The 27,625-nt window shown below is 40.6% G+C and overlaps 1 protein-coding gene across 1 annotated transcript in view; it reads left to right on the top strand.

The window, feature by feature from the left end:
- The first annotated feature begins 4,915 nt into the window (after positions 1-4,915).
- The window catches only part of LOC104149282 (ovostatin), a 34,580-nt gene continuing 11,870 nt past the window's right edge, over positions 4,916-27,625 (top strand). Inside the window, exons 1-24 of the mRNA XM_068955995.1 lie at positions 4,916-5,178; positions 6,784-6,967; positions 7,674-7,830; positions 8,463-8,515; positions 9,000-9,020; positions 10,608-10,776; positions 12,055-12,139; positions 12,860-12,977; positions 13,741-13,861; positions 14,097-14,206; positions 15,222-15,380; positions 16,189-16,416; positions 16,636-16,693; positions 17,917-18,062; positions 18,476-18,625; positions 19,595-19,765; positions 20,328-20,469; positions 21,805-21,889; positions 22,666-22,894; positions 23,509-23,635; positions 24,990-25,111; positions 25,776-25,827; positions 26,118-26,201; positions 27,177-27,353. Coding sequence (XP_068812096.1) covers positions 5,033-5,178; positions 6,784-6,967; positions 7,674-7,830; positions 8,463-8,515; positions 9,000-9,020; positions 10,608-10,776; positions 12,055-12,139; positions 12,860-12,977; positions 13,741-13,861; positions 14,097-14,206; positions 15,222-15,380; positions 16,189-16,416; positions 16,636-16,693; positions 17,917-18,062; positions 18,476-18,625; positions 19,595-19,765; positions 20,328-20,469; positions 21,805-21,889; positions 22,666-22,894; positions 23,509-23,635; positions 24,990-25,111; positions 25,776-25,827; positions 26,118-26,201; positions 27,177-27,353 — 3,094 coding nt within the window. The 5' untranslated portion in view covers positions 4,916-5,032. The remainder of the gene's footprint in view (positions 5,179-6,783; positions 6,968-7,673; positions 7,831-8,462; positions 8,516-8,999; positions 9,021-10,607; positions 10,777-12,054; positions 12,140-12,859; positions 12,978-13,740; positions 13,862-14,096; positions 14,207-15,221; positions 15,381-16,188; positions 16,417-16,635; positions 16,694-17,916; positions 18,063-18,475; positions 18,626-19,594; positions 19,766-20,327; positions 20,470-21,804; positions 21,890-22,665; positions 22,895-23,508; positions 23,636-24,989; positions 25,112-25,775; positions 25,828-26,117; positions 26,202-27,176; positions 27,354-27,625) is intronic.

The raw sequence follows: 27,625 nt of genomic DNA, 5'->3' as shown, positions 1-27,625 counted from the left end.
AGATTTGGTATTTCCACACCTCAGGTACAAGGTTGCTTCAAAACAATGATTACCCACCACCATTAGCAACTGTACTCTCTCATCCCAGAGTTCTTTAGAACTCCTTGGTCCACCTTGCGTGGTTCCGGCAACATGTCATTACTCATTTTGCCTATTTTTTCTACAGTTCTTTCACAATCACTTCTGTTTCAGACAGATCCTCTGATGAGTTGTCCCTAAAGGAGTTTTCCAGTGTGGGAATTTCCAAAGTTTCTTCCATGGTGAACAGTGATGATGCAGTTAATTCAGTTAGCTCTTCTGCAATCTACTTGACCTCATCTTCTTCCCTGCTCATGGTCCTGTGGATGGTGCTGACAGCATATTAGTCAATTTATGATCAGTCTACCTGTAAAAAGATCTTACAGGGGTGGAGCAGTAGGCTGTTTACTTTTCTGACTACAACAACAGTGCTGCAATGCTTAATATTGCGTGATATATATATATATATATGCATTTTATTACAGAAAATGACCGATACCAGAAACTGTTCCATCCATTCAACCTGAAATAATATAGTGTATTGTATCAGCAGCACTATGAGCTGTCTGTTGTCAGCAAACATTCTCAGAACTGCCATCAGTTGCTAATCCAAAAGCTTGCAGCTTGGGATATGCCTTGGAAGACTGGAAGGCTGTGAAGACAAATTGATCTAAAGTATCCAAACTGTGAAAGCACTTGTAGAATACCACTGTAAAAAAGGTACAAAGTTATGCAGTCCTCTAAAGTGTGACATATACAATACTATTCTGAGACATGTTGGCTTTTTAGAAAAAAACATTTTGTCAGAATGTGTTTGACGAATGTTCTGTGGGAAAGTATTTCTCAGACTTAGAATAGAATTTCTTTAGAAGCTCACAGGGTTGCAAATAGTCCAGAACTTTTGATAAGGATATCTGCATAAATGATATAGAAGCTGAGGCTCTGGCCCCACATCTACCTGTTTTAGAGACAGAAACTGGGCTGTAAAAAGATAATGTAGCATGGAGTGGATTGTTTGAACTTATGAAGTGAAGTTATGACTTAGAAAGTACTCTCAGTCCCTCAGTGTTATGCAAATGTGAAGTGGAGCCACAGAAGGAAAACTAGTAATTATATATTACTCAATCTTTTGGAAAATCCAAGGCTTCACTGCTGAAAGAAGTTCATGTTTCCATTGCACTTTCTGCTCTTTTTCTGACACAACGGAAAACAGGAATGTCTTAGATCTATACTGACAGAGAATTTGAATGTCTCACCTCCACTTCCAGTGTTCTGCATAGCCTATAGTGAGTCTTTGACTTTGTTATTTTCTAATTTATGACTATAGTGACTAGATTCTGCACATATGGTTATATTGAACATTTAGGGACAGTATAGTACTGCTATGAGTCCTATAGCAGTCCTGTGTGATGCTCTACATAAGCTAACTAGGATGTTGGATGTGGTTTAGCCACAGTCCCATAGAATTCTCTATTGAGAATGCAGTTTATATGCAAAACACTGAGCTTGTTGTAAACCTTTACATTGTCCTGCAGTTATGTACATCTGATGTAAAAGAGAAGACAATCACAGAAGCATCTGATGTGATAAAATGGATTGGCAGATTCAGCTTTATTTGTAAGGAAAGTAAATTGTCAAAGTCGTGTCTCCAATGCACAAACTGCAAAAACTGTCCCTCTGACTCATAGCCATTCTCATTTCAGATCTAGAAAAAGAATGAAATAAGGATACATGTGCATGTGTATATAAGGTTTCTTCATAACAGGCAGAAAATGCATTAACTTTCTGAAGTCCAGACTGAACCAGTTGAGGACAACTTGATTCCCTGTTGTCTTAAGAGCATATAACACGACTCTTCTATGAAAAACAAGTATACTTGTAATATTTACATTTGGATATACATTGTTTTCATCTTGAAGGGCATTTGAAAATGTTTCTCATTTCATCAGTATTCTAGCCAGACTATCATCTCTAGCTACATCCTTTCTTAGGGCAAAAAAAGTATGTGCCAGTCTAAAGTTAATAGGTTAGTTTATATGGTCTCCAGTATCAAGGTATCTTCTCAGCCCCTGTCTTGCAGCAACTGCTCTATGTGAGTATTCACTGTTTCCCCACAAGGTAAATCCTGATCCCCATACTTCCAGATGACTATTCCTTTCCCGTTCCTTGGTCCTAAATCATACAACGCAAAACATTTTATTTTTTCCCTGCTACTAAGGACAATTGGAATAACATTTTAATTGCACTGTGGTCTTCTTAAGAATAGTACTGGCACAGTACAAATGTGTATGAAGAGCTGAGCTTGTTTTTATATCACACCATTGCTACAACTTAAAAAGTTCCTCTGGGATCAGAAAATTCATTAAGGTCATGAATTCAATAGCAAGTCTTCAGAGAAATATGTGCTACTTAATTGCTCTGAACATAATTTCTAATAAAAATTCTTTTTCAAATCACAGAATAGTTGGAGTTTGAAGGGATCTCTGGAGATCTGGTCCAATGATCATCTGATTACCTAGTGCAAATGCCTTTTCCTTTTCATGTCTATGTATCATCAAAAAAGTCCTTTTATATAAAGGCATATTGCAATTTAACAAAAGGTGAGTTTCTGGAGCAATTTCCATCAAGGATCTGGAATTGATTACTATTTCCTCCTCCTTTTTTTTTTTCCCTATTGCTTTACCCCCTCACTATTATTTCCTAATACAATATTGCCCAAGAAAACATAGTACTTTAAGTTCTTACCTTGAACATGCCATCATTGTCCAAATATTTCTGAGGGAGCTTTTAATTTTGCCAAAATATATTTTCAAACTTGTTTGTCAGATAAAAACTTTAACTAGCTCTGTAAAGCATATTCTAAGAATCTTCCAAGCTTTCTCAGAGGCTTGAAGATCAGAAAAAAAGAGGGTTCTGTTTATGGGTTTTCTTTTACCATTTTTGACAAGATTGTGGCCTGTTTGAAGTAATATATGGGGTCTGAGGCATTTCAAAGCTGCAAACACAGATATGTTTGTAACATTTTCTTAGCTATCTTCTGCCTTCTACAATCAAAACAGCAGCTTTCTTAACAGTTGGACTGCCCTATTTGCACAACACCCACTTGCCATGCAGCATCATCACACTGATGTCAGGTCTTTCTGGGAACCTTTGTGCAATGTTTCTCACTAACATGTCGGTGGGAATAGACATTAGCTCCAGCAGCACCTGAGGCAATTTTCTGTGTGTCCTAGTTGGTCATCAGAAAGCTGCTGGAAAAGATGTGTAGCTGAGCTGGATAGACAGGAATAGTTCAGGGTATTGCCTATGCTGCTAGAAAGAATAACGACCGTATGGCTGAATCATTAGCAAGACCATATTATACCATAAGCAGTGAAATTACTAACGTCTGGTTTTCAACAGTTCTACCTCCCTTTATACCTCATCACTATAATAGTCTTCATTCCCTTCTCAGACCTTCTACAACTGAAATAACTTCAGACTCACTCTGCATTGCCTAACCCCTTCTTCAATACCCCTAGCTCTCATCCATGTCACTAGTTACTCCTATAGTATGCTCAGCTTCCTCTTCCCATTCATCACCTGTTTGGCTGAGGAAGAGGAAGGGAAGTTGCCTTTTATTTTCCCAAGGTGGGAGCTACACATATGTTGATTGGCTACCTTGTTGATTTTTTTTTTCTTTTCCCTAGGAAAGAGTGTAATGCACTCACCCACTGCCGCAGATTATGTAGTTTCCTATATTTGGGCTGTATTTGGAAGAGTGTAGCTAGTAGGCCAAGGGAATTGATTCATCTCGTCTATCTGACATTGGTGAGACCATATCTGGAGTTCTACGTCCAGTCTTGGGCTCCCCAGTATAAGATGTTGACATACTGGAGACAGTCCAGTGGAAGGTCACTAGAATGATTGGGGCTGGAGCACACAATCTACAGAGAGAAGTAGGATAGTCGGCTTTGTTCAGCCTGGAGGAACAAAGGTGGCCTAATTGCCATCTTCCAAAACTTAGAGGGAGGTTGTAGAGAAGACAGAGCCAGATTTTTCTCCAGGGTGCAAAATGAAAGGACAAGGGGCAACAGACACAAGCTTTAGTAAGCAAATTGTGATATAAGGAAAAAGGTTTTCCACAACATGAGTAATTAAGCATGGCAGAGATGATGTGGACTCTCCATCTTTGGAGATATTCAAAACTTTACTGGACAAGCCTTGGTAACTTGCTTTTGCTTTGGAGTTAGCCCTACTTAGAAGGAGAGTTTAGACCAGATAATGTCAGGAGATCCCTTTAAATCTAAATTGTTTTATGATCTTATGCCTTGATTATTCTGAAACCTCTACTTCTTAGTCAAATTTATTTAATATTCACCAGCAGGCTTAAAAGTTATTTGATGGGGGGACAGGTGTAAGGGGAAGAAGCTGACTGACAGACAGATGAGTGAACAAACGAAATAATGTCATAAGATTCCTTTCTCTAAAAAGAAATATACTTGTCCTGACCACTGGCAAAAATGATACACAGTCAAGGTCATTCCTTGCTAAGTGTTACTATGTACAGTAAAAAATTCAGTTTAGGATTAGGAGTTTCCTCCTGTGCCATACTGAGTGCAGATACAGTCTAATGCCATATTATTACTGCCCAGCCCCCCGTTCAGGCATACAATAGTGTTATGATTACTTTTGTTTTGTGAGCTGTATCTGGGAGATATCTTCACAGAACAAGGAAATACTTAAGCAATTGCAAACACAAGTTGGAACAAGTTGGAACACTAAGGGATCTTCAGTGACAAGGAATCAATGACATGATAATGAGAAAGGTAAACTATAAAACATTCAGATGAGCAGGAACCGGTTTGGCTTGCAGTACTTAGCAAAGCTATTTGAAATATGAAAGCTTCCCTATGCTATTGTTTGGCAGTTCAAAGAGCATGAGAACAGACAGGAAAGGCAAAGATGAATCTATGCAAATTTTATGTAGATCTCTTTTATTGGAATATGACTGAAACTGTGGAGGAGGAGCATTATGTCAGGCCAGTTTAAAAGCCAGAAGACAGGCTGCCTGCTTGAGATCAGAGTCTCTACTCTTTCTTCTTCAAGGACAGAGATGTGGTCAAGGATTCTTCTGAGTGTTCTTTCCTTGCGCTGGGTTGCCACAGTGTCTCCTGAACCGTAAGAGATCATGCATTCTGTGCTTTTATGATAAAATACTTCATTATATTTCCTACCAGTTAATTTCTTCAGGGACACTGCTATATAATATCTGGGCATTTGAGACCTAGGTTCTGAAATGTATCTGAAATGAATGTTGATGACACTGAAGCATGGTGTGGAATGATGGTATCCATCACAAAATTGGTATGAAATCTGATTTGAGTGTCAGAAACCTAGAACTGGCCTAGATAAAGTTCTAACTGCATTGGTAAAGTTGGGAGGAGAATCAAGACTAGATTAGCAATAATGGGATTGACGTGCATTGGCAGTGAAGAGAACATGGCGTATGAAGAGATGTTTCAGTCCAGAACTGAGTGCTATCAGAAAGATGTGCTGAACGGTAATCCTATTATTTTATAACTGCTGCGCTGTGACGGCTTATACAGATCTCTCAGTGTGCATGGCTTCATACAGACAGAAGATTTCACAGACAATTTTCAAAAATATACAAACACTGGAGCTTAAATCCCCATCTCAAAAGTGCTTAAGGAAAGCACTCTGTGAAAGTCAGAGGGCTTTAGGTTTCTCAGATACACATTTGATTTTAATCATTTTACTCCTGGTCTCTGAATATCATGAAGTCTGAACTGGGTAAGTGAAAATAGCAAGCAAGATAATATAAGCAAACAAAACTGTGGGGGAAAAAAGGAAAGAGATCACATTATCAAAAGACTGTGTGATTCATGTTGCTTTGCAGACCTAGCTCATCAGTTCTGTCATGAGTTATTTGGAAAGACCAGTCTAGGCAGCAGAGAAGGGGAGGTCAGCAACAGAAGCTCAGCCAAATATAGCAAACCTTGAGAAAAGATTATAGAGAGGAAGAGTTTGGGGGAGGAAGACTGCCCTAATTACAAAGGACAGCATAACTAAGAAAGTCCAAAGGAAGAAAAAAGGGAAGGCAGCAACATAGTGAGAGGTGTGGAAAGACACTAGAGTACTCAAATTAGGTTGAGTATTTCCTGGAAGATTCTGCAAGATGGGATAGCTATGGCAGGATCATTTCTTGCACATTATGCTGTTTGACTTGTGATATGTCAATTCATATCCCGAGGGAGAGACGTCCAGAGAAAAAGAAATGAAAAAAAAATGTTGCAACAAGAAATTGGTATTTTTGTCAATAATCTCAAAAGGAAGGTAAATAGGACTCCTTTTTTCAAGAGGTTTCAGGGTTTTATGTACATATATACATATACGCCATGGGAGGATAAATGCATCTATGCCTGTCAGGAAGTTAGATACTTTAGTAATTGGGGCTCTCTACATACCTGAAATGGAAAGATGGATTTTCATGCTGGATAAGATACTGCATAGAATAATGCCAGTCTTTCAGCTCAGAAAAAAAGGTATGCAGGACATAAATTTGTCATCTGTACTTTACTGGCATATTATGAAAAATCCACTGTAATAAATGGAAATCCTTCTACCACTTTGAGCAAGCTTTGGACCAGGTACCACATCTTCCTTTAGATATGTGGCATTTTTGCAGTATTTTCCTGTCTTTTTTGCTCTGGCCTTCCTCCATAACAGAACTCTGGTCTCTGGTCTGATCTTGCTTTCTTGCAGACAATATGTGCTGCTGGTCCCTACCGTAGTGCGGAGTGATTCTCCACAGAGTGCTTGTGTGCAGTTCCACAACCTCAGTGAGCCTCTGTCGCTGAGCGTTTTCTTGGAATACAGCAGTACCCAGACAACTCTTTTTGAGGAATCCGTGATAGAGAATGATTTCTTCAAGTGCAGCAAGTTCAAGGTATTTTCTATTTTGAGACTATTAAAGAGGGAGTAGAAGCTGGAAATACCTCAATCTGAAACTCTCTTTGTCAATGAGGGCAAGAAGATGGAGAGAGTGGGTGTGGAATATGAAATAAAAAGGTAAACTTCTGGAAAAGCTGACATTACAGACATAAAAGAAGAGAATACAGATGGGTTGTAGGGGAGAGCTGGAGAAAGACTTTCCATCTCCATTCACAATGTGAACAGAAAAAAGCTTTTGACTGCTGTCCCCGGTGCATGTGCCCTATGAGACTGTCATAGCTGCCATGCTGGAGAATCCAGCTGGAACATGCTTGTTCCCTTTCCTCTGACTCTGCAGGATTAGGATAGATATCACAAACATGACTCAAGATTAGATCTTCCAGTATGCAGCAGGAGAAACACTTCAGAACTGGGCTACATGGCTGGGCAACCTGCATATAAGCAGACAGCTGTGTGAGATCAGGAAATGCTTAGGGCAGAGGATGGTTTAATACCTTAGCACCTAGTAGGAAATTATGGGACTTCCACAGCCTCCACTCTCAGAGACTGTGTCACTAGCAAATATGGGGCTTCTCATGACTTTGCACAAGCTTTTTATGATTCACTTAACACTCAGTATTTCACTCAAGAACTATGGGTAGTAGGGGACCTCAACATGTCTTATTTGCCAACTTTATTATGGGAATTTTGTTTCTCTCCAGGTTCCTCCTGCTACTTCTGACCCCCTGGCTTTCATTACCTTCTCTGCCAAAGGTGCCACGATCAGCTTAGCTGAGAGAAGATCAGTGGCAATTGAGAATGTGGATAACACTGTCTTCATTCAGACGGACAAACCCATCTACAAACCAGGGCAAAAAGGTGGCTGTGCAGTTAGTCAGCTAGTGAAGTGGGAAACTGAGTGCAAGGGTGGGTCTAGAATGACAAGGACTTCTCTTTTGGAGGAAAAGTCCATGGACTGTGATGGCCATAAGCAATCCTTTAGATAGTGTATATTTGTCATCTGAGGTTGGGCTCATCAAAAGGCAGTGAAAAATAGAACTAGCTCATAAAATTGCAACAAGTGAGTAGAATTCATGTGTCTGTACTGAGTTAATTTACTCTACAGGAACATGACTTCTGCAAGGTTTACAGGGCCCAGTTACATAAGGAGTTCTATTTCTTAAGGAATATAGAAAATAGTAGGTTAAACTTTTAATTAATAAAATTCATATTAAAAAAAAAATATCATTTCCTTTCAACTGTTTCTTCTACTTAACTGCTAATCTAATTCGTGGATAGTCCCACTGAGTCAATATGGAAGATATTTCAGAGAACAAGGTTATTCTAGTTTTCTTTTTCACTAGCTAAAATAATATTCCAATCCTTTCCAGTTCTTCAGAGGCTCTTTATTACTTCTAAATAGCCTGGAAAAACTTTGTTTCAGTTATATATTACTAGTGACATACCACTGCTCAAGTGAATTATTTTTCTTTCCTTTATCTCTTTTTCAGTGATGTTTCGTGTGGTCGCTTTGGATAGCCAGCTCAGACCTGTTCAGGAGACAGTAAGTGTGATGGATAGTCAAGATTTTTCAAGCACCATCTTGGGCACACTCTTCACTGAAGCTCTTCCACTTTTAAATTGAAAACAAAGGGTCTGAGATAGGCCTCTTGATATTTTTGAAGGATAGTTTAACTCCTTAACTTCATACTTCATCCCTTCCCTGCCTTTATAGAAGGCAAGGGTCTGAAAACACTCCTGGAAAACTTACAGATTTCAGACTTTGTAGTCACTTCATTTCCAACCATCCCAGATACGTTTTGAGTAGAAAAAAGAAATCCATAAATAGATTATTCTCCTTTAATTTATCACTTCATTACATAAATGAATTTCAAATTGTTTTCTTGATCCAGTCTTCTGTATTCATAGAAAGGGTTCACAGCCTTCTTTGTATTCTAGTATTTTTCAAGCTCCAAGTTAAGCTTTCAAGTTAATTTCTTGATATTTTGACCATTTTTGTTCTTTCTCTCTCTTTTCTCTTCCTCCAGTATCCCCGAATCATCATAGAGGTAAGAGATTTACCATGTCATTAAATAGCAAGTTGCTTTGGAAAGCAAATTGCTTTGGGAAGCAAACCTCGACTAGTTGTGCTCATTTACCTCTCCAAGGGTATATTACTCACTATTCCTACTGTGAGATTGGGGTAGCCAGAACGAGTGAAATTTATTCCCACCACCACTTAAGGATATATATCAATCAATGAATATGGTAGAAGGCTGACAGCAAAGTGTCCCAAGATGATACCAGCTCTGCTGTGCAAGCATGGGACTTTCAGGTGCCTGTCATTACCTGAAATGGGCTCATATCTAACACTAAAGAAGAAAGTTTACCATGACTATAACAGGAAACTGAATTGTTTGTCTTAATGGAAGTTTCAAGAATCATAGCTCAGCCAAATATCCATGAGTCAGAAGATGTTAGCTTTCCTCCCACCTTTGCTACATCTGGCTGGGTACAACTTTGGCTTTAAAAGTTTTATCTGACATTATTTGTAAGTTAGAATTGATTTGTGTCAGTCAGACACTTTAACATCTGCAGATGGAGCATAATAATAGTAAATAGCCATTTTCCATGCACTCTATTACCCCAAAGAGAAAATAATTATACCCTTCTGCACAGCTATAGTGTGGATCCTTCTCAAGTAATTTTGACAAAGAGCAAAGCCACAGTATCAAACATGATTTTGATTTATTATTTTTAATGTATTATTTACATATGTATTTAAATTACAGCGTTAAATCCAGACCTTCATCTCCCTGATATTCTTTCTTGATGCAATATCTCTCATTTGCTTTCACAAATATGATCTCCCCACACTGCCACAACAAGGTGGGTGTGCACATGCTAGCATATCTAGACACAGCTCATCAGAGAGTGAATAGCAGAGGAAGGCTTGCCCAGAGCTCACTGTCTAAAGCAAATGGACTTGAGGCTGAACAGTGGCAGTACCAAGTGTCAAACACTGGAGGGGCCAAGATAAAGGAGTCAGCAGAACATTAGTCAGAGGTGGCTTGGGGTTATTGCTGCAACTTTTGTTAGAATTTGAACAAGCTGTTCAGTGTAATCTTACCTTGGTAAAACTACAGCAAATTGGCTGGTGAGATAGCCTTATTCCCATATAGACATGAGATTGGTGTCTTTCTGAAATATCATGTTCTGCAGAGGACAGGCTAACAATGATTCAATCTTCTACAGCATTTCACATCGCTAGCTCTCAAAGCACTTTTCAAGGAAGGCCAGCTGTACAAAACTGCCATATAATACTGCCATTTTACAGAAGGAGGAGTTGAGTCAGAAAGACTTATGCTAGAAAAGCTACAGATATTCAATCTGAGTCCCAATCAGGTAGTACTCCTGGATGATCCCTGATCATCAGGCAGCGTAGAGAATTTCCAGTTAACATAATCTTAGGCTTGTTTAACACACAAAGGAAACTGGAAAACTAATGGGAAGTCAAAGCACACTTCTCATCAGCCCAAACTCATATTCTGTAATGCACTAAACCAGTATGCCAGGATACAAAACTTAAAAGAAAGCAAGAACACAAGAAAGAGAATGATAAAGGTTTTGGTATTTAACTCTCTCCCACTCTTCAGGATCCAGAGCACAACCAGATCTTCCAGTGGCTGGAGGTAACATCTAAGCATGGCATTGTCCAGCTTTCCTTTCCATTAATCCAGGAGCCAATTTTGGGGTCCTACCACATCATTGTGGAGAAGAAGTCAGGAGAAAAAGAGTACCACTCCTTAATAGTGGAGGAATATGGTAAGCATGAACTGTGAATTTCCCTACAGCAGCAATAAGGCTGGCCCTGCCTAAGTCAGAAAGGGGCAGCTAGTGCAGAGTTGAAGTGCTTTGAAATCTCCTATTCATGCCTGAGAAAAAAGTTAGACATGGAGAGCAACGGGTGGAGAAAGTGAAGGCAAGCAGGAAACAAAGAAAGGATGAGAGAGGTGGAGTAGCATTTTTTTTTCCAGATATTATATTAGGAGCCTGGTTCTTTTCTGGGTTTGGCACAAACTCACTGTTTGACTTCGGGATCCACATCCTAACACTCAGGCCTTAATTTCTTCATCTGTTCTGAGGTAAAATGAATGAATCAGGCCTCCCCTGTTCCGTGGAGGTCATCACTGTATAAAGGCTAAAATATGCAGTAAAAATCTGAAGATATTATGTATAAGATAGATGAAATGATGGGTACCAGGTTGTTACTGGGGGAGTGCTGGATAACGAGTGGAAGTACAGGATGGAAAATATTGGGCAGTGGAGGTGCAAAAGCCCTCAGTGCCTGATCTGCTTACTCTCTGAAACAGTCCATATCAAGGGAGTCGATCTACTTTTTTTTATTTCACAAATTTCCTGATCTTACAGTGGCAACTTTTCCTTAATAGTCTGCAGGTAGGGCTTGGACAACTTCCAGGGGTGTTTGTTTGTTTGTTTGTTTGATTTTGTTTGTTGTTGTTGTTGTTTTAAAGATAGTAAAGCACCTTTCTTGCTTACCCTCCAGAATTATTTCCTACCTTCCTGTCTCCCGGGTACAAGTGAGTGAGAAAAAGGCCTGCTCCAGCTGTGATGTCACTATTGCTGGTGACCTGGAACAAAAGATAGGCTGAAAAGGGAGAGTAACAGCGGAGTGGGATCTGTTTGATCTCTTTTAATTTGTTGCCTTTGTCCTTTAGTGGAGTACAATTGTGTCATACATTCTGTTCTTCAGGGCTTTAAATAGTTTTAGACATCAACATTATTCCCTCATTCCTCTTGAAGACAATGTACAGCCTGATTAGTGATTTATCACTTTTCTTACTGTGGCTATTATATTAGCATTAGTATTAGTATTACTTTTTAAAGAAGTTACTCATCTTACCATTAACAGTTCTTTATTTCTCCAGCAATATCCTACAGCTGACTTCCGCACTGAACCATTTCATCCCCCTTTTTGGTGGAAATGCCTTTACCAACTGTTTTTTACTCTTAATTTCCACATGCACACATCTACCTGTGGTGTGCAACTGCTGATCAGTCATATTCACCTTACGTTCCCAGTGCTGCCAAAGTTTGAAGTGGTAACCAGTGTGCCAAAGAGGATCTCTTTCTTTGATGAAGAATTGAAGGTCAACGTTTGCGCCTTGTAAGTATCAGGGCTGAGAACAACACATATGCGGTCAAGAAAGGTGAGCTGAAGGATGGTGTGCTATGCTGGGAAATGGGAACACTGCTACTGATTCAATGTGTGAACTAGAGCAGTTCCTTTAACTACTACTTCCATGACAGGAAATACAACGATAACTCTCCACCTGCTACATAGCACAGTTAGAACTGGGAGGGTTTGTGTTTGCCCAACAGTTTGAAGGTATCAAGCAGTACATACCCACTAGCTGTTGTTTTTTATTATTACAGAAAATGAGAGAAATAGTATAGCAGTAGAGTCTAGCGTTAAGATCACTGGCTATGGTAGTGCTAAAGGTCAAGGTCGGATGAGTCTGGGCACCACGGGATTAATGAGAGCATTTTTGTAGTACATCCTGCTTTGTGTAAAGTGCTTATGAGAAAAAGCAAACAGCGGGGAATGAAATTCCAGCCCTGAGCCCACCATTACCTTCCAGCTTCAGACTTTAAGGAAAGGTTACATCACAGGCAATAGCACAGCAGGCTTTTTTGACGAGACCCCAGAAGCAGCCTAAAAATAGTCAAAGGGAATTCAGCAAGGGCTGACTGGTTCTGATATCCAGCTGCTCTTCTGTCTGTGCTCTGGGCACTCTTGAGGGGTTTAGAGTATGCATTGCTCTGCAACCTTGACAGGCGTCATGATAAATTCATGACTGGGTTCTTGTATCTCCTCCTCTCCTAGGTACACTTACGGCCAGCCTGTGCAAGGGAATGTTCGAATCAGTGTGTGTCAGCAGCACTTTTATAGTGCACGATGTGAGCAAAACCAGAAAGAAAATTGTGAGACTGTCACTGCACTGGTATGATACAGGGCAAGACCTTTCTTCCTAGTGAGCTTTATTACCCAACATGTAACATAGTGATTGGAGGCCTCATTCACTTCCTGGGGAACAACAGAGAAACAATGCCCCAGGCATATGTTTTCTCAGTGTCTCACAGACAATGCTGAAAGACCATGGGGGTAGATTTTCACAATGACCTCATTAAGAGACTTTGTTTTTATGCACCTCCCTTTCAACAAAGTGGTGGTTGGGGTTGGGGCGGGAGTGGGGGGGAACATACCATTCATTAGAAATTTTAATACTATCTCAGAAAGATCAGTAGAAGAGAGGGAAGTTTATGAAGCTCTGAATTTATATTTCCTAAAACTTTTGAGCTGTATTCTTACAGAATATAATCAGCGCACCTCTGTTGGGAGTGTTTGAGGTCACTTAGTGTTAAACTAATGATGAATTTCTCCACTTGCTTAGGCTCAAACTGAGCTTTGCTGAGAGAGCTCAGGCATCATATAAGATGTATTTGAAAAGGAAGCTGAGGGCAGAGAGGTTTATGGGAAATGAGGAGAGAGGGTTCCAGGTGCAAGAATAGTTCATAATGAAACAATGAGCTGAGAGGGCAGCCAGGGAATGAGAAATGTGAGGTAGGAGGACAGTGAGTAGAAAGTAAGAGCTGAAAGAAATGTAAGCAGAGGCATGAAGACCTTTGGAGACCCACTGATACAGGTCGAGGAGCAGTTGTCCAAACCTTGAGAAAATTAACTTTCCTCTTTGTGCTCTTTTTCAGTTGGGCAGAAATGGCTGCCTCAGCACTGTCATTTCCACCAAAACCTTCCATCTCTACCGCAGCTATGCCAAGATGTTTGCTAGTCTCAGCGTAGAAACCACTGTCACTGAAAATGGGACAGGTAACACCAAGTGGAGGTTGGGAAGCAGCTCAGTGAAGCTTAATAGGTGGAACTTTCTGAAAGGAATCCCTTGAATCCTAACCCATGCAGCAAACAATGATCAAGCTCGTTCCTCAGAGCAGAGCAGAACTCTTCTTTCAGAGCTTCACTGCTCCATATAAACTTTCAAAAGAAACAATTATCTTCCCATGTCTAATTCCTGTTTCCTTCTCTTCACACTGGGTGTGTCTCACAGGTATTCAGATGAAAGACTCTGCCTATGTTCCAGTTGTCCAAGAAAATGACAGAGTGATGTTCAAGAACATGGATCGCTACTACAAGAGAGGAATTCCTTACTTTGGTCAGGTGGGTGGCTGAGAGGGTACATCCAGAGCAAAATCTCCATGAGATCCAGCATAATTTCTTTGTTGGCCTATTTATGACCATCCTCTAATTCTATACTGACAATTCCCTTCAAAATGTTGCATGACAGTGACTACTGTATAGTTTTCCCAACAATTTTCATTTCCTGCTTCTAGAGAAAATAAGAAAATTATATCATAAAACCTGTAGTGTTGGGGGGCTCTTTTCAGCCATGATTACATAATGGCTAAGAGGTAGGATAATGAAAGGTCATATCAGTGGAGAAGACAGATCCATAAGAAACTACTTCAGCAACAGCTGTGCTGAAGGCAGAATTTGCTCTACATTGCATCACAGTCCTGTGGCTGTTTGCTTAAATCAGTATAGCTATTGGAACACATTTCAAATTCTTCCTGACCTGCACACCCAGGATAAGCCCAGGCATAGGAGGAGGATGAGCCCTACAACACTGTCCTGATACGCAGTGGGTGGGTGTGGAGGCCAAGGAGTTAGGAAGTGCTACAGAGCCCCACAGTTTGCCTGTGGCCATGGAATCATCTGATTGCTTCAGGTTTGTGAATCAGTGCCCTCCAAAGAGTGTGTGCTCTGGAGTCCCTCTGTCTCTATTTGCTCAGGAAGGGAGAGTATAAGGCAAGAATTTAAACTATGATGTCTCACACAGTGGCTTTTAACTTATATGATGGCCCACTGAACTAAGTCTTTGGAGGATCACAGAGGACTTCTCATAAGAAGAATCTTCTATACCATACCATGTATATAAACCATACCTTCTCCCTCTGTGGCACAAGGTTTGTCCCTGCACTGAAAAGAATTGCCTCTCTTTACTTGTCACAGAGTTCCTGCTCCTTCAAAATATTGAGGGACATGTGACTTTAATACATTTCACTATAGATTTCTACTCCCTGCAGTTGTCCTAAGTGCCTAACTGAGTGTCCTCTGATTAGCAGAGCTTTTCCTGTCTTTTTTTTTCCTGAATTCCTTGAGTATTTGTGTTCAGGTCACTGTGACAAATGTGGATGGCATGCCCATTGCCAATAGGATTGTCCTGCTGGAGCTCAACGATGAATATATTGCAAACTATACCACAGACAAGAATGGCACTGCTGCCTTTTCCATCAACACCTCCAACTTCTTTGATCCCAGTCTTAAGCTGAGAGTAAGTAACTGCAGGACCCAGTTTAATTACCAGAATACTTCAATTGGGAGAGGGATTAGAAGCAAGTGAGTGGGTGTTGGCAGGATTATTTCAGGTGAGGAAAGTAAGCAGTCATTTCTTCAACAACCTACAGCCTGTGTGAAACTTATATGAGGGAACATCAATGCCTGAGGAACGGCAAGACTGCACCACAGGAGTGTTTGGGCTCTAGGGATTTTCAGCATCTCCCTACTTTCTCCTTAGCTCCTTTCTGTAGCCATCTTCTTTCTCTTTATTCTGTGTGGTATAGGACTTTCCTCACAGCCTGCTTGGCCGTCCACACCCAGCCTGGATGCATGTCAGCTTCTTTCCCTGCTGCTGCCTGCTTCCTGCATTCCTGCTGACACAGATTCATGTCTGTCCCCCACTACATAGTCTTCTCATGGTCTCATGCCTTTTCTCTGGTGTCAGGGGAAGAGCTTGAAAGACAGCAGAAGCAGGCTGTTTGAGATCAATGCTGTTCTTTCAGCAATGACCCCTAGCAGCTTACACAACCTGTCCCAGTTTGATAAGGATCTGAAATTACCTCTCTACTGCAATATGCCATAGATGTCTGGATGCATTAACGTCTCCAGAAGGATACATTAAGGTCTCCTCCACTCTGGACTTGTTGAGCAAGCAATTTTCATACCAGCTCCTGCTCTTGGGTTAAATAGCCCCACAAGATAAGCTTCCACACAGAATATTCTAGACAAGGGAGGTGCCTTTGCCTCACACCTGCCTGCTAACATTTTATTTTCCGCTTGGTTGATTCCCATGTATTCCTCAGGCCAGACAGGCACCAGATGGCTGTATAGACTTTCCTATGTGGACAAACCATGATGAGCCCCATGCCTTATTCTCTGTCCGGCGTTTTTACTCACGGACCAACAGCTTTGTGAGGATCGAGCCAGTGCAGGAGAAGCTAAGCTGTGGCCAGCAGAGAGTAGTCAATGTTCTCTACGTCCTGAACAGAGAGGGGTATGGGAATGCCATGTACACAAACTTCTATTATGTGGTAAGTGCTGAGTGCTACCTTGATTCCTGAATGTCTCTTTCCTTTCGCCTTTCTTGAGCACCATATAAGGCAGAAATCTTCAGGCCAGCCAGCAGCTACAAATTGTAGCAAGACTTAACGGCCCTTGAAGCCTATCAGAACACCACTCAAAATGAAAGATTTCACTGGGAGAAGGGAAGAAGTGCTTTTGATTCTGTCTCATGTTTTTTCTATGTCCAGGTGATGACAAAAGGAAAAATTGTTCTCAGCGGCCAGCAGCAAGTCAGTATTTCTGATGGTAAGTTCTGGGCCATATTATTACTGATGCTCCAGAGGACCATAACATTAGTACGAACTAACCAGAACATTATTCTGAGCACCAGAACATTAGTAAGTTATGTGAGATGGGACGAAAGTAGAGAACTGCAGCCAAATTAGATATAGTTCTGAAAACCCATCATCCATCACCACTCACAGTATCATTAGCTTTTGCTGCACTGAGTGGTCACTCAAGTCACATCATATGATATGACATCCCAATCTTCCCTGAGTGGAAAACTAAAACTTTTTAAAGACTGAGAATGACAGATATCCTGTTTGACAGGGGTATTTGGTAAATTACTGCTTTGGAATTCATTACAGTTCAGAAGTCTCCAAATATACGAGTGACAAGGAATATGATCCTACTGATCACAACAAACTGAACTCTGTTCTTTCATTGTTAAATATAATTTATTTCAGAAGCAGGTCTATTTCTAACCTGTCTTCAGTAGGTGGCTTATGTAGGCCTCATTCCACATATAGGACTTAATCATTGCTTAGTATTTGCCGTCCTTAGTCCTTCTTCAGGTGTTCATGACTATGGCTACACAGTATATGTTCCCCTATGGTACAGGGAGGAGCATTTCACTTACCAAAAGGCAGAAATATTATATGATTTTCCCTTCAGAAAAATGGCTTTAAGTGATGGGGTTTTTTGTTTTGTTTTGTTTTGTTTTCATATTATTGATGGCACTAAGGTCTGTGATAGAGTGAGACTCACCAGTACATATATGAAAGCTTAGTACTCTGTCCCTGCTCTAGAGGTTGTCCTCCAAGTTGACAACAACCTCTTATTTTTGGCATTAAGAGAGACCTCTCATAGGTCAGGAGATAGTCCTGTCTCATCTGGTATAGGAGGTTCTACAGAACCTCCTTTGAGATTCAAAGACAATCTTGTGCTCTGCTTGTAGCAGTCATGCACAAGATCATGCACATGGAGAGATTTCTCTGTCCAACTTCTGCTCAGCTCAGACCTCTCTCCGCAAAACACCGTGCTCTCAGCATCCTCCAGTTTGTATCTGGTATCTTGCTGATGGGAGCTGTTCCTCAGCCACTAAGAGATGGATCTCCCAGTATTCAACTTCTCTCTTTTAAGAGGTGCTGTTAGGTTATGGACAAACATATGATCTTTCTACCAAAGCTCAGGTTTGCCTAATCTCTTTTGTTGACTTCCCCCCTTATTCTGTTTTCTTTGCACAGCTCACGGAGGCACATTCTCCATCACACTGACTGTCACTGAGAAGTTTACCCCCAGTGCCAGACTGCTGCTCTACACAGTGCATCCTCACGGGGAGATAGTGGCTGACAGTTCTTGGATACGCAGCGATGTATGCTTCAAGAACAAGGTGAAAATGTTTGCTTTCTTGTGAAGGACTATACTGGCTAGCTATTTGCTGAGTGAAAAGTCAAGGAATGACTTCATCAACAGCCCTGCTCTCAGGATGGCCTTTACAAGTGGAAGAGGTACAGATGTGTACCTCTGTACAGAACAGGAGAAGCTATCCCTTGAATGGACGTGTATGCTGAAGTTCAGACTAGGCTTTCAAAGAAATGGGGAGAGGGAGATGGTGAGAGGATTACACATCTAATCCAAGTGATGTGTATTTTCACAGGAAAAGGATTCAGGAGGACCATTTAGTGGTAGGAGTTCTGCCCCATAGAGAATGTGTGTGTGATGGTGAAAGATGAGTTTCAGCTCTATGCACCCAACTGATTTTCTTAATTTTTCTGTGGTTCTCTTGGATTTACTCATTTCCAGCTCCAGCTCCAGTTCTCCAAGAAGGAGGGTCTCCCAGGCTCTAACATCAGCCTCCACCTTGAAGCTGCTGCCAACTCCTACTGTGCCTTGCGCGCTGTAGATAAGAGCATCCTTCTCCTTCAGCCTGAGCGAGAGTTCTCTCCTGAGACTGTAAGCCATATTCCCAACTCTGTGTTCTTTTGACCTAGGGACATCCTGAATAACACTTCCAGGGACCAGCTTCTGATCTCTTTGGTGCTGGTTCTGTTTATCTTTTCCCCCTGTAAAAAGACATCTCAGTGATTGAAACAAGGTCTACAGGAGTTGTGTACTTCAAAACTAGAAATTAGGAGTGGAATATTTATTTTTGGAAAGCACAGAAGTGTAAAACATGTCTTAAGACTATGCCTACTGTATATCATTTAACACATAGTCCTACTCTGAGGAGTGATTACGTCAAAATCACATCTTCTGACTCAAATAGGCCTCGGTCCCAGACCAAATACTATGGAAATCCCTTAGAGTCTTGCCAGAGTCCAGTCTCATCCCTGAATACCTTAGCAGTATATCTTTTTGGTTGTTGATCATGTTCAAGCCACAAAACCATTGCAGCTCAGAAAAAAGGGGCCAGAGGCCAGTCCTTCTCCTGCATCACCAGTAAAATTGCCTGTTCATCTCTAAGTAGACATCACTGTGCAAAGCCATCATAGGCTATGGGATTGCTCGGGGGCCATCATGAGTTTAGATTCTAAGTGAGAAAGGAGCGCAGGAAGAAATAAACTCACATGATCAAAAAAGAAGTCTTGTGTTTCTGAGAAGTGACAAACAGAGGCCTTGCTAGTGCCGTGCTTTAAGAGAGTCAGTTTGCTCTTAAAGTAGGAGGGTGGATATGTGCTGTGCAAGGAGAAAAGACTACACTGTAATCCCAGTCTCTAAGATAGTTTTAATGAGTTTTCTTTCTCCTTTTATCAGCCTGCAGTCATACTGAAACAGCATTTTTTTGTGGTATGATAGAGCCCTTATGTTATACCACTCTGTCTTGGAGCTGGCTAACAACTAGTCAAATGCTTTGGTGAAGCACTATTTTGCACCTGCCTGGAACCTTTCATTATGATAACATGAGTCATTCCCACCTCCCAGGTGTACTACCGGCTTCGTGTGAGTGATTTGTATGGCTACTACTACAATGGGCTCAACCTGGAAGATGACAAGCCAGAGCAGTGTACACCAATCAAAACAACTTTTTTTGATGGCTTGTATTATGAACCTGTGAATGTCAGCCATGATGGTGATGTCTACAGGATTTTCAGGGTATGTATTCTGCATGATTCCTTAAGCAGGAGATATTCCAGATGAATTCATGTGCCTTAACATTAACTTGCTCAGGTGGTGGCTTTTACTGCTAAGAGAAAGGGGCTATTCTCTGGAACTGACTAAGGTCTCCAACCATCCAGTTCCTGCCTTCTCACCTCCACCTCTTTTCTCGGGGAGGCTGAGAATCACTGTTAGATATATTCAGTGGGATCCTGCCCATGCTTCAGTAGACATTTCCTAAGCAGGACTATGACCTTGACTTATGACCTTAGGCACTCTTAGTGAAAGTCTGAGTCCATGATGCGTACTGTTTGTTTCCTGATGCACTTCCCTCCACTCCCATTGGCCCCAAGTCTCATGACTCCCCTTGTCCAGTTGCAAAGACCTAACATGCTTTTCGCAGAACAGTAGGTCCTACTGCTCCTTGGGAAAGAGCCAGAGGTAAGAAAGGAAGAGTGGTTTGTGACTTTCAGGTTTGAAAAGGCAGGATGTGAGGAGAGAGGAGGTGTGTTAACCTAGATATGAGAAGTAGTAACATGATTGATTATTTTATATTCAGGATATGGGCCTAAAGGTTTTCACTAACTCTATGTTACGGAAGCCGGTTCTGTGTCAAGCAGACAAGTCAGACCTGGAAGATGACCGTGTCTATGCTGATTATACGCCCAAGTTTGTCAGCAGTGGCAGTGGCTCTGGCACAGGTAAAAGAAGATTCGTGCCATGTCTCCAGTCCCAGTCTGCCTGCTCTTTCATACTTTTGCCTGCGTAAAAGAACAGTTTCTTTGGGGATAGGTCTCTGTGTCACAGTTTTCCTCAAGTAATCTCTTGCAGAACTGAAAAGTCAGTTCTCTCTCGCTTAGCTACAGGGTGCATATAGAAAAGACAGGGAATACTGAGACTCTAATTCTTCCATAAGTCAGTATTAGTTTTTCAGGGTTTTTCATGATAGAACCTTTCACCAATTCAATTAAATGATTAAAAGGAAATGGTAAAGCAGAAAAATAATGGAAATTCCTGCTATAAGAATTCATGGGGCACTTTTAGCATACTTAGCACATAGTTTCCAAAGCACTTTATAGATGGGCAAGAATTTTCATTATCTTTCTCTAAGTCAGAGTTGCACAACAAAATGCCAAAAGTAACAGTTGTAGGTTGCCACGAGGGAAATTGCTATTCAACATGAGGAAAAAGTTATTCCCCATGAAAGCTGTGCTGCACTGGGACAGGTTCTCCAAGAGGTTTTGGAATCTCTGTCCTTGCAGGTTTTCAAAACTCAGCTGGACAAGACCCTGAGCAACATGATCTGACCTTGAAGTTAGTCGTATTTTGAGGAGCTTGGACTACAGACCTCCAGAGGTTCCTCTTAATCTGAATTTTTCTATGATTTTGTGATTCTATGATTTTAGTCCAGCAAAATAAGGAAGTATAATTATTTTGATGTTATGGCTAGGAAATCTAAGGTTCCTCCATGCTAAATGAGTTGTTTGACATCACAAGCAAGGCAAAACCGGAAAGCAAATCTAGGTCCTCAGTCTCAGCCTTGTATTTTGACCATTTGAGCCAAAGTTGTTTTCCAATGGCATGTATATTCAGCACTATTTTTAAATACTGTACAGGGTAAGAACAACTAAGTTCTTGGGAAAGTTTTAAAGCAGTATATGCTTTGGTGACAATACTGGGTCCTGTTGCCCATTTGCAAAAAGAAGAGAGCTAATGGTAGAGGAGAGGGAACCTGCCATCCTAACTGGATGATAAGGCCTTCTAATATGAAAAAAAGTGAACTGTCATTTGAAATACTAATTTCTCCATATTTCCCCCAGAAAAAGAGACTAAAAAAGAAATTGTTTCTTCTCACACCCTCTATCTTGTTAGAATTTTCTTTTTTTAGGGGAAAAAAAAGAACAGAAAAATGTTCAAACGGGATACTTTGTGTTCATTCATGGTGTTGAGCATGTCACAGGTCAGACCTTATTTCACTAGTTACTGCTATCCTGACCTCTCTAATACTACACTTTAATCATACACACTCTCCCTAGATGAGGGAAGAATTAGTGGTGGCCCTGTTAACAGTGTTCGGAAATTCTTCCCTGAGACCTGGATTTGGGATCTGGTTCATACTGAGTGAGTATTTTCACTTTCACTGCTTTCTACCTCTCTTGTGGCTTTCTGAGTTAATGCATGCTGAATGAAATGAAGGTTGTGAAGGAGCTGTGGAACACTGTAGATCTGAATCTTCTCTACCCATCTTGGTCAGTGACAGTTGCGCTCCCAGCCTTTTATGCTGTGTCAAACTTACCTGAACAGTGAATCTAACCTGCTCTGTGCTCTGTCTCCCACCCTCCTGATGAGGAGAAAGAATAAGGGCTAATGGTATAATAACAGCATCTGGTTAGGAAACATCAGGAGCAAAACCTTTGATTTTTCATCATATTTTTAATTTTCATTAGCAGAAAATTTAGGTTATTTTGTTTTTCTTTTCATTATACCATCTGCAAAGAGAATATCTCCATCTTAACTGTGCATCCATGGGCTGTTCTAGAATATTAATCCCCGGCTATTGGTTCTAATCTGTTGGTTGTTTTTTCTTTTCTTTTCTTTTTCTTTTTTTACAGAACTTTAGAATATTGTTGTGCAGCTCTTTTAAACAAATGGCATCTATTATTTTTCTAAATTTAAAAAGCCCAGTATTTTTCCCCCAAGTGCTTTTTACACTTAGTTCACCAGCATGAACCTTCATCTTTATTTCCAGCTTGATAATAGCTCTTTTAAATATGGAAGGGTATCTTGTAGAAACTAACGTGAAAACAGAAGCTCTAACTCAACCAGAGACCCTATTCTATATTTGTCTTGAAAACGGTGAAGCTCATTTCTTGTTCTGCTTTTCTTACATTCCTCAGTTCCAATGGAGAGACCAATATCTTCTTCACCATTCCTGATGCCATCACAGAATGGAAAGCCAGTGCTTTCTGCTTGCAGGATGACGCTGGGTTTGGCATGTCCTCAACTGTTTCGCTAACAGCATTCCAACCATTCTTTGTTGATCTCACCTTGCCCTACTCTATAATTCGAGGGGAAAAGTTTAATTTAATAGCCAATGTCTTCAACTACCTTGACAAATGCATCCAGGTACATGAAGTCCCTCTTTATTTCCTTTATGGTTTACGCATTTCCCAGAGTTCACAGCATAGTTCCAGCTTCTTGCATAATGCATTAGAAATGCAGAAATGAGTGTTTTATTTGTCCTGTAGCCTAACACATTCCTCTCCCCACTCTGTCCCAGGACTTATCCCTGTGTCATAACATTAGGAAAGTGTGACTGATGATCACTGTGGCTGGTCCACAAAAGATGAGAGTCTGCTACTATTTCCTAGATAATTCAGTTCTTCCTTGTACTTCTGAAGGAGGGACTTGAGCAGAGAGTACTGGTACTGTACTGCGCAAAACAAAATACACACTGAATACGTAGTATGTAGCGATAGCTCATATGAAGACTTGACTGCTAACATGAGCACAGACACCCTGGGATTGCTGTGTTAAAAACAGCCACTGACACTGGGTAGAATACAGACAGGTTTGTCGCTTCCTCAGAAAAATGACCCATCCTTCTTTTCTGGTACCATCCCACAGGATCAGATGACAAATAGCTTCTCCAGTGAGAAACAGTCTCCCTTGATCCTGCAGCCTGGCTTTAGGGGCAGTCTACCTCTTTGTATTCTTTCTCTTTCTCTCTTGTTTCTCAGATCAGTGCTACACTGGCAGAGTCAAGTGACTACAAGGCAGAAGTCCTTTCACCAGGGGAAAACACAGGAAGAGTGTGTGCCAATGAAAGAAAAACCTATATTTGGGCTGTTAGCCCACACAGACTTGGTAAGCTTGTCTTTTTGTCACCCCGATATATCCCTTTATCTTTTCTACCTTTGTCACTCCCAGTCTTCAATGAAACATCAATAATCCACAGACAGGCATTATGGAGCTGCTCCATTAATTGCTCGTCAAATTTACCATTGGACCTTGGCTAAATTTGCTTTATATGTACTGAAGGGGGAGTGAACGGGTGTTTTATCTCTTCTGATTTTTACCAGTCCATTTCTTGTCTGTATTAGGAAGGATTGTTCAGCTTATTTCATTATATGTGAAATACTGGTAGGATTTCTGTGCTATGATCTTTCTATTCACAGTGCCTACTTTTTTGCATATGCGGAACTTGCCACTCCTCTGCAGAGGAGTGGCCTTCTGATCACCAGCTTCTAGACTTTGACAGTTTGGACATCTAACCAACCATATTCAGTAATAATAAAATTCACAAATAATTTTGGGCTAGATTTTCAATGGTCTAGAATGGCATTGCTTCTCCCTTATTTTACATTGCCTGCAAGTCAACATTGTCTTTTAAAAAGCAGTTACAATGGTTTGCATATGTACATCCCCACACAGTATTAAAAAAAAAAATCACTTTTAATTTCCAAAGCGGGTCAGAATGAACCACAGATGGGCCTTTTCTTTAAAAAGTTGTTTCTAAAACTGCAGAGGAAGTATATTAGTATGACTGATTTCTTCCAAACTCATTGATAAAGGAGCAAACTTACACTGAAATGAAAACTGATATACAAATAGTGCTTGCAAGGCTGAAAAAAAGCAAGGTGCTATCTCTCCCTAATAACTTTTATGTTATTACATTTTGTTCCAATTAAAAAATTCCTTTGGATTTCCAGTGTGCAATGATTGCAGAGGTGAAGTGAGCAGTGCCTGCCAAGCTGCTCCTGTTGATGGCCTCTGAGTTATCTCTTGATTAATAAATTATGTATGCAGGATAGAGGCAGCAGAGCTATAAGTATTCCAACACTGTCCTAGGCCAGAGAGAATTGGGCGCGGGGCTGAGAAGAGATGGAAATTGGTAATGAGTATGGTCAGTTGTTTAGGCAGGATCTTGATTTTATTCCTTGTACCAGGACTGCAGGCAACCACTTCTTGCTGCTAATGCACAGATCTGGAGCCTTAATGAAATTTATTCTTCTTGAACTGCCTTGGGAGGGAATACATTTCTCAGCAGTCCAGCCTGGAAGGAGGTGCTAAAAACAGGCGTGACTGTAGACATTGAAGATAAATTTCTTTTCTTAGGCAGTGGGGCTGGGTGGGTTCCAGGTGAGGAGAATTTCATAGTTACTGCTGAAGTCACACTGAAAATGAATTTCCTTTCTTGGGCTGGTGGCTGGATTTCCAGGTGAGGTGAAGTTCACAATTACTGCTGAGGCTAAACTGAATGCTGGAGCTGCTGGACACAGCACATCCTCGGAAGAGGAAACAATTCACAGGGACACCCTGATTCAAACTCTACTAGTTGAGGTATGGTAGAAAATCGGTATATATTTTCTGCTTTCAGGAAAATGCAATTTCTATAGCTGGGGGTTAGATGCAGTTAGCTACTGCAAGGAGGCAAGATTCATGACAATGGTGGAGCTACATACGACTGACTTTTCCACATGTAACTCAGAGCGGAATTTACAATAGTGACATCTACACTCTTCCTGTCACTACGTCTTTCCTGGGACCAAAAGTATCCATTCCTTACCCATATGTGCCTTTAACCTGTGACTCTACTAATACTGTGGCGGGGCGGGGAAGGGGATATGAAGAGGAAGTGTGGATATGAAAGGAGTAAGATTTATCTTGAGCACCATAAAGCAGCAGCTACAGAAGATTAGTTAGATAGAGACACCCCCAACTTTTTTCCTGCAGTTCCTCTTGGAGGTTGGAACTGACTATAGTGTTCATTTTATAGCTGCTTTCTAAGAAGGAAGGTGCTCTGGACAGTCAGTTAGGTAAGAAAGAGAGAGAGCCATGTATCAAGAGATATTCCACTGAAGACAGGGCAGGACTGTGTATAAGGGATGAACTGTCAGGACAACCACATTCATGTAGTATTTTACACTGTTAAATTGCTCCTGAGTTCATGGTGATGTTCTACACCTTTGTTTCTCTCCCTGACCATTTCCCTGCAATCAAACAGCCTGAAGGCATTAAAAAAGAATTGACTTGGAGCTCCCTCGTCTGTACAAAAGGTAAGGCAGGTGCATAACACTCATTCCACTGAGTGAGTTGAACTACTTCACTCTGTCTTGTATAAGTTTTGTCCTACAAACCAGAGACCCCTTCTGGGGAGAAAGGACGATCTCAAGGTTAAGGTACTGGATTATAGTTCAGTATATTCATAGATACCTTTGACTCAGTCTCTCCAGTTTCCTCATCCAGGCTGCAGATTGTAGCAGTCATTGTAATAAGACTTGCAAACTGCACACTTCTGAGAAAAAAGATGTTTTTTATCATTCTTATTGTTACATTTTATCATCAGACAAAACAGTTTCTGAACCAGTGGCACTCAACCTGCCAGCAAACGTGGTGCAGGGATCAGCCAGAGCTTATTTTTCCGTCATCGGTAAGTTTAGTACTTAGATTGAAATTGAAATGGAATGATTTTTCCTTTATGCTGCACCCAGTGCCATCATGCATAAACGTGGAAAATTAATGCAAAGTTGAGGAGATACTTCATCCTATTTTTATAGAAAATGTTTCCTACTTTGTAAAATGACAAAGGCAAGAGTTGCTCAGTACTCTGCCATATTACATCAAAACATGACAGAACAATATATTAAAAATATTTCAATTTACATCACACTTCAGTTTATACCACATTACCATATACTGTTCTGTATATTAAAACAGTTAATTCAGCTGAAAAGTAAGATAAAGCAGATATCTTTGAAAAAATATTATTTTAATTTATTGGAAAAAAAAATCACAATCTTACTGACTGCAAAATTTCAAGTTTATGCTTTGCATAATGAAAAATATTTGCAAACTTTTATGTTCCTATAGAATAAGACTTTTAGGTCCCAATCAGTTCTACTAATCTTCAAGTCCTTATTAAGCCTGGCAGTTCTCTTCAGTGCAAATTTTATGAGGTTCTGAACTCAGATTAAAAAAATATATGTCTTGCATGCCTGGGTCTGTGTGAAGTGTGTTGACATCATGAAATGAAGCCACATGTTCCCAAGCCCTGTCCTCACATGTACACGTTAAATGTGATGCATGTTGAAAAGCCAGGAAATGCCCTTTTTAGGGGTTAATAGCTATTTCTTAGAATCCATTCCTGCTAGTATTCATGCTGCATTCCTTTTCATATTCTCAGATTTTGTCGTGTAACTACTATTTCTAAATCAAAATTGGGTGTTTTCAGCATTTCTTCTTGGCTGTGGCTTCGCATACCATGCTGTGATTTCTCTATCAGTCATTGCCCATAAATTCATAATCTGGTAATTTAAAGCAATGTATAATGTTATGTATTAAAAAACATTTTTGAACTGCACTCCTCATACAGGCTATATAACTCCTTATATCTTTCATTCTCCAGGGGACATTTTGGGCACAGCCCTGAGGAACATGGAGAACCTGCTCCATATGCCTTATGGCTGTGGAGAACAGAACATGGCCTTGTTCACACCCAACATCTATGCCCTGGATTATCTGAATAAAATCGGGGAGCTGACTGAAGAGATTAGAGCCAAGGGTACTGGATATTTATCCAGAGGTGAGAGCTTTTCAGATTCTCCCATCTCATTTTGTGACTGTGCATGCTGAACTCTATGGATTGCGAACACTGATCTCTGAATTCTAGCACCACATTTACTGCATCAGAACTGACGGTGAGAGTACCCCAAAGAAGCATTTGGTACTTCCAGGAGCAGCTACAATTCATAATAGCTGATATGATTTACCAGACTTCCATTACTTAATCTGAAGTCCTAAAGTCTTACTGCTTCAGTTGAACAAACAGCAGAATTAGACCTTTATTATGATTAG

This window comes from Struthio camelus, chromosome 1 (assembly GCF_040807025.1).
Source record: "Struthio camelus isolate bStrCam1 chromosome 1, bStrCam1.hap1, whole genome shotgun sequence".
Taxonomy (NCBI): Eukaryota; Metazoa; Chordata; class Aves; order Struthioniformes; family Struthionidae; genus Struthio; species Struthio camelus.
Note: the sequence above shows the minus strand (reverse complement) of the source record. Positions and strands in the feature narration are given on the sequence as shown.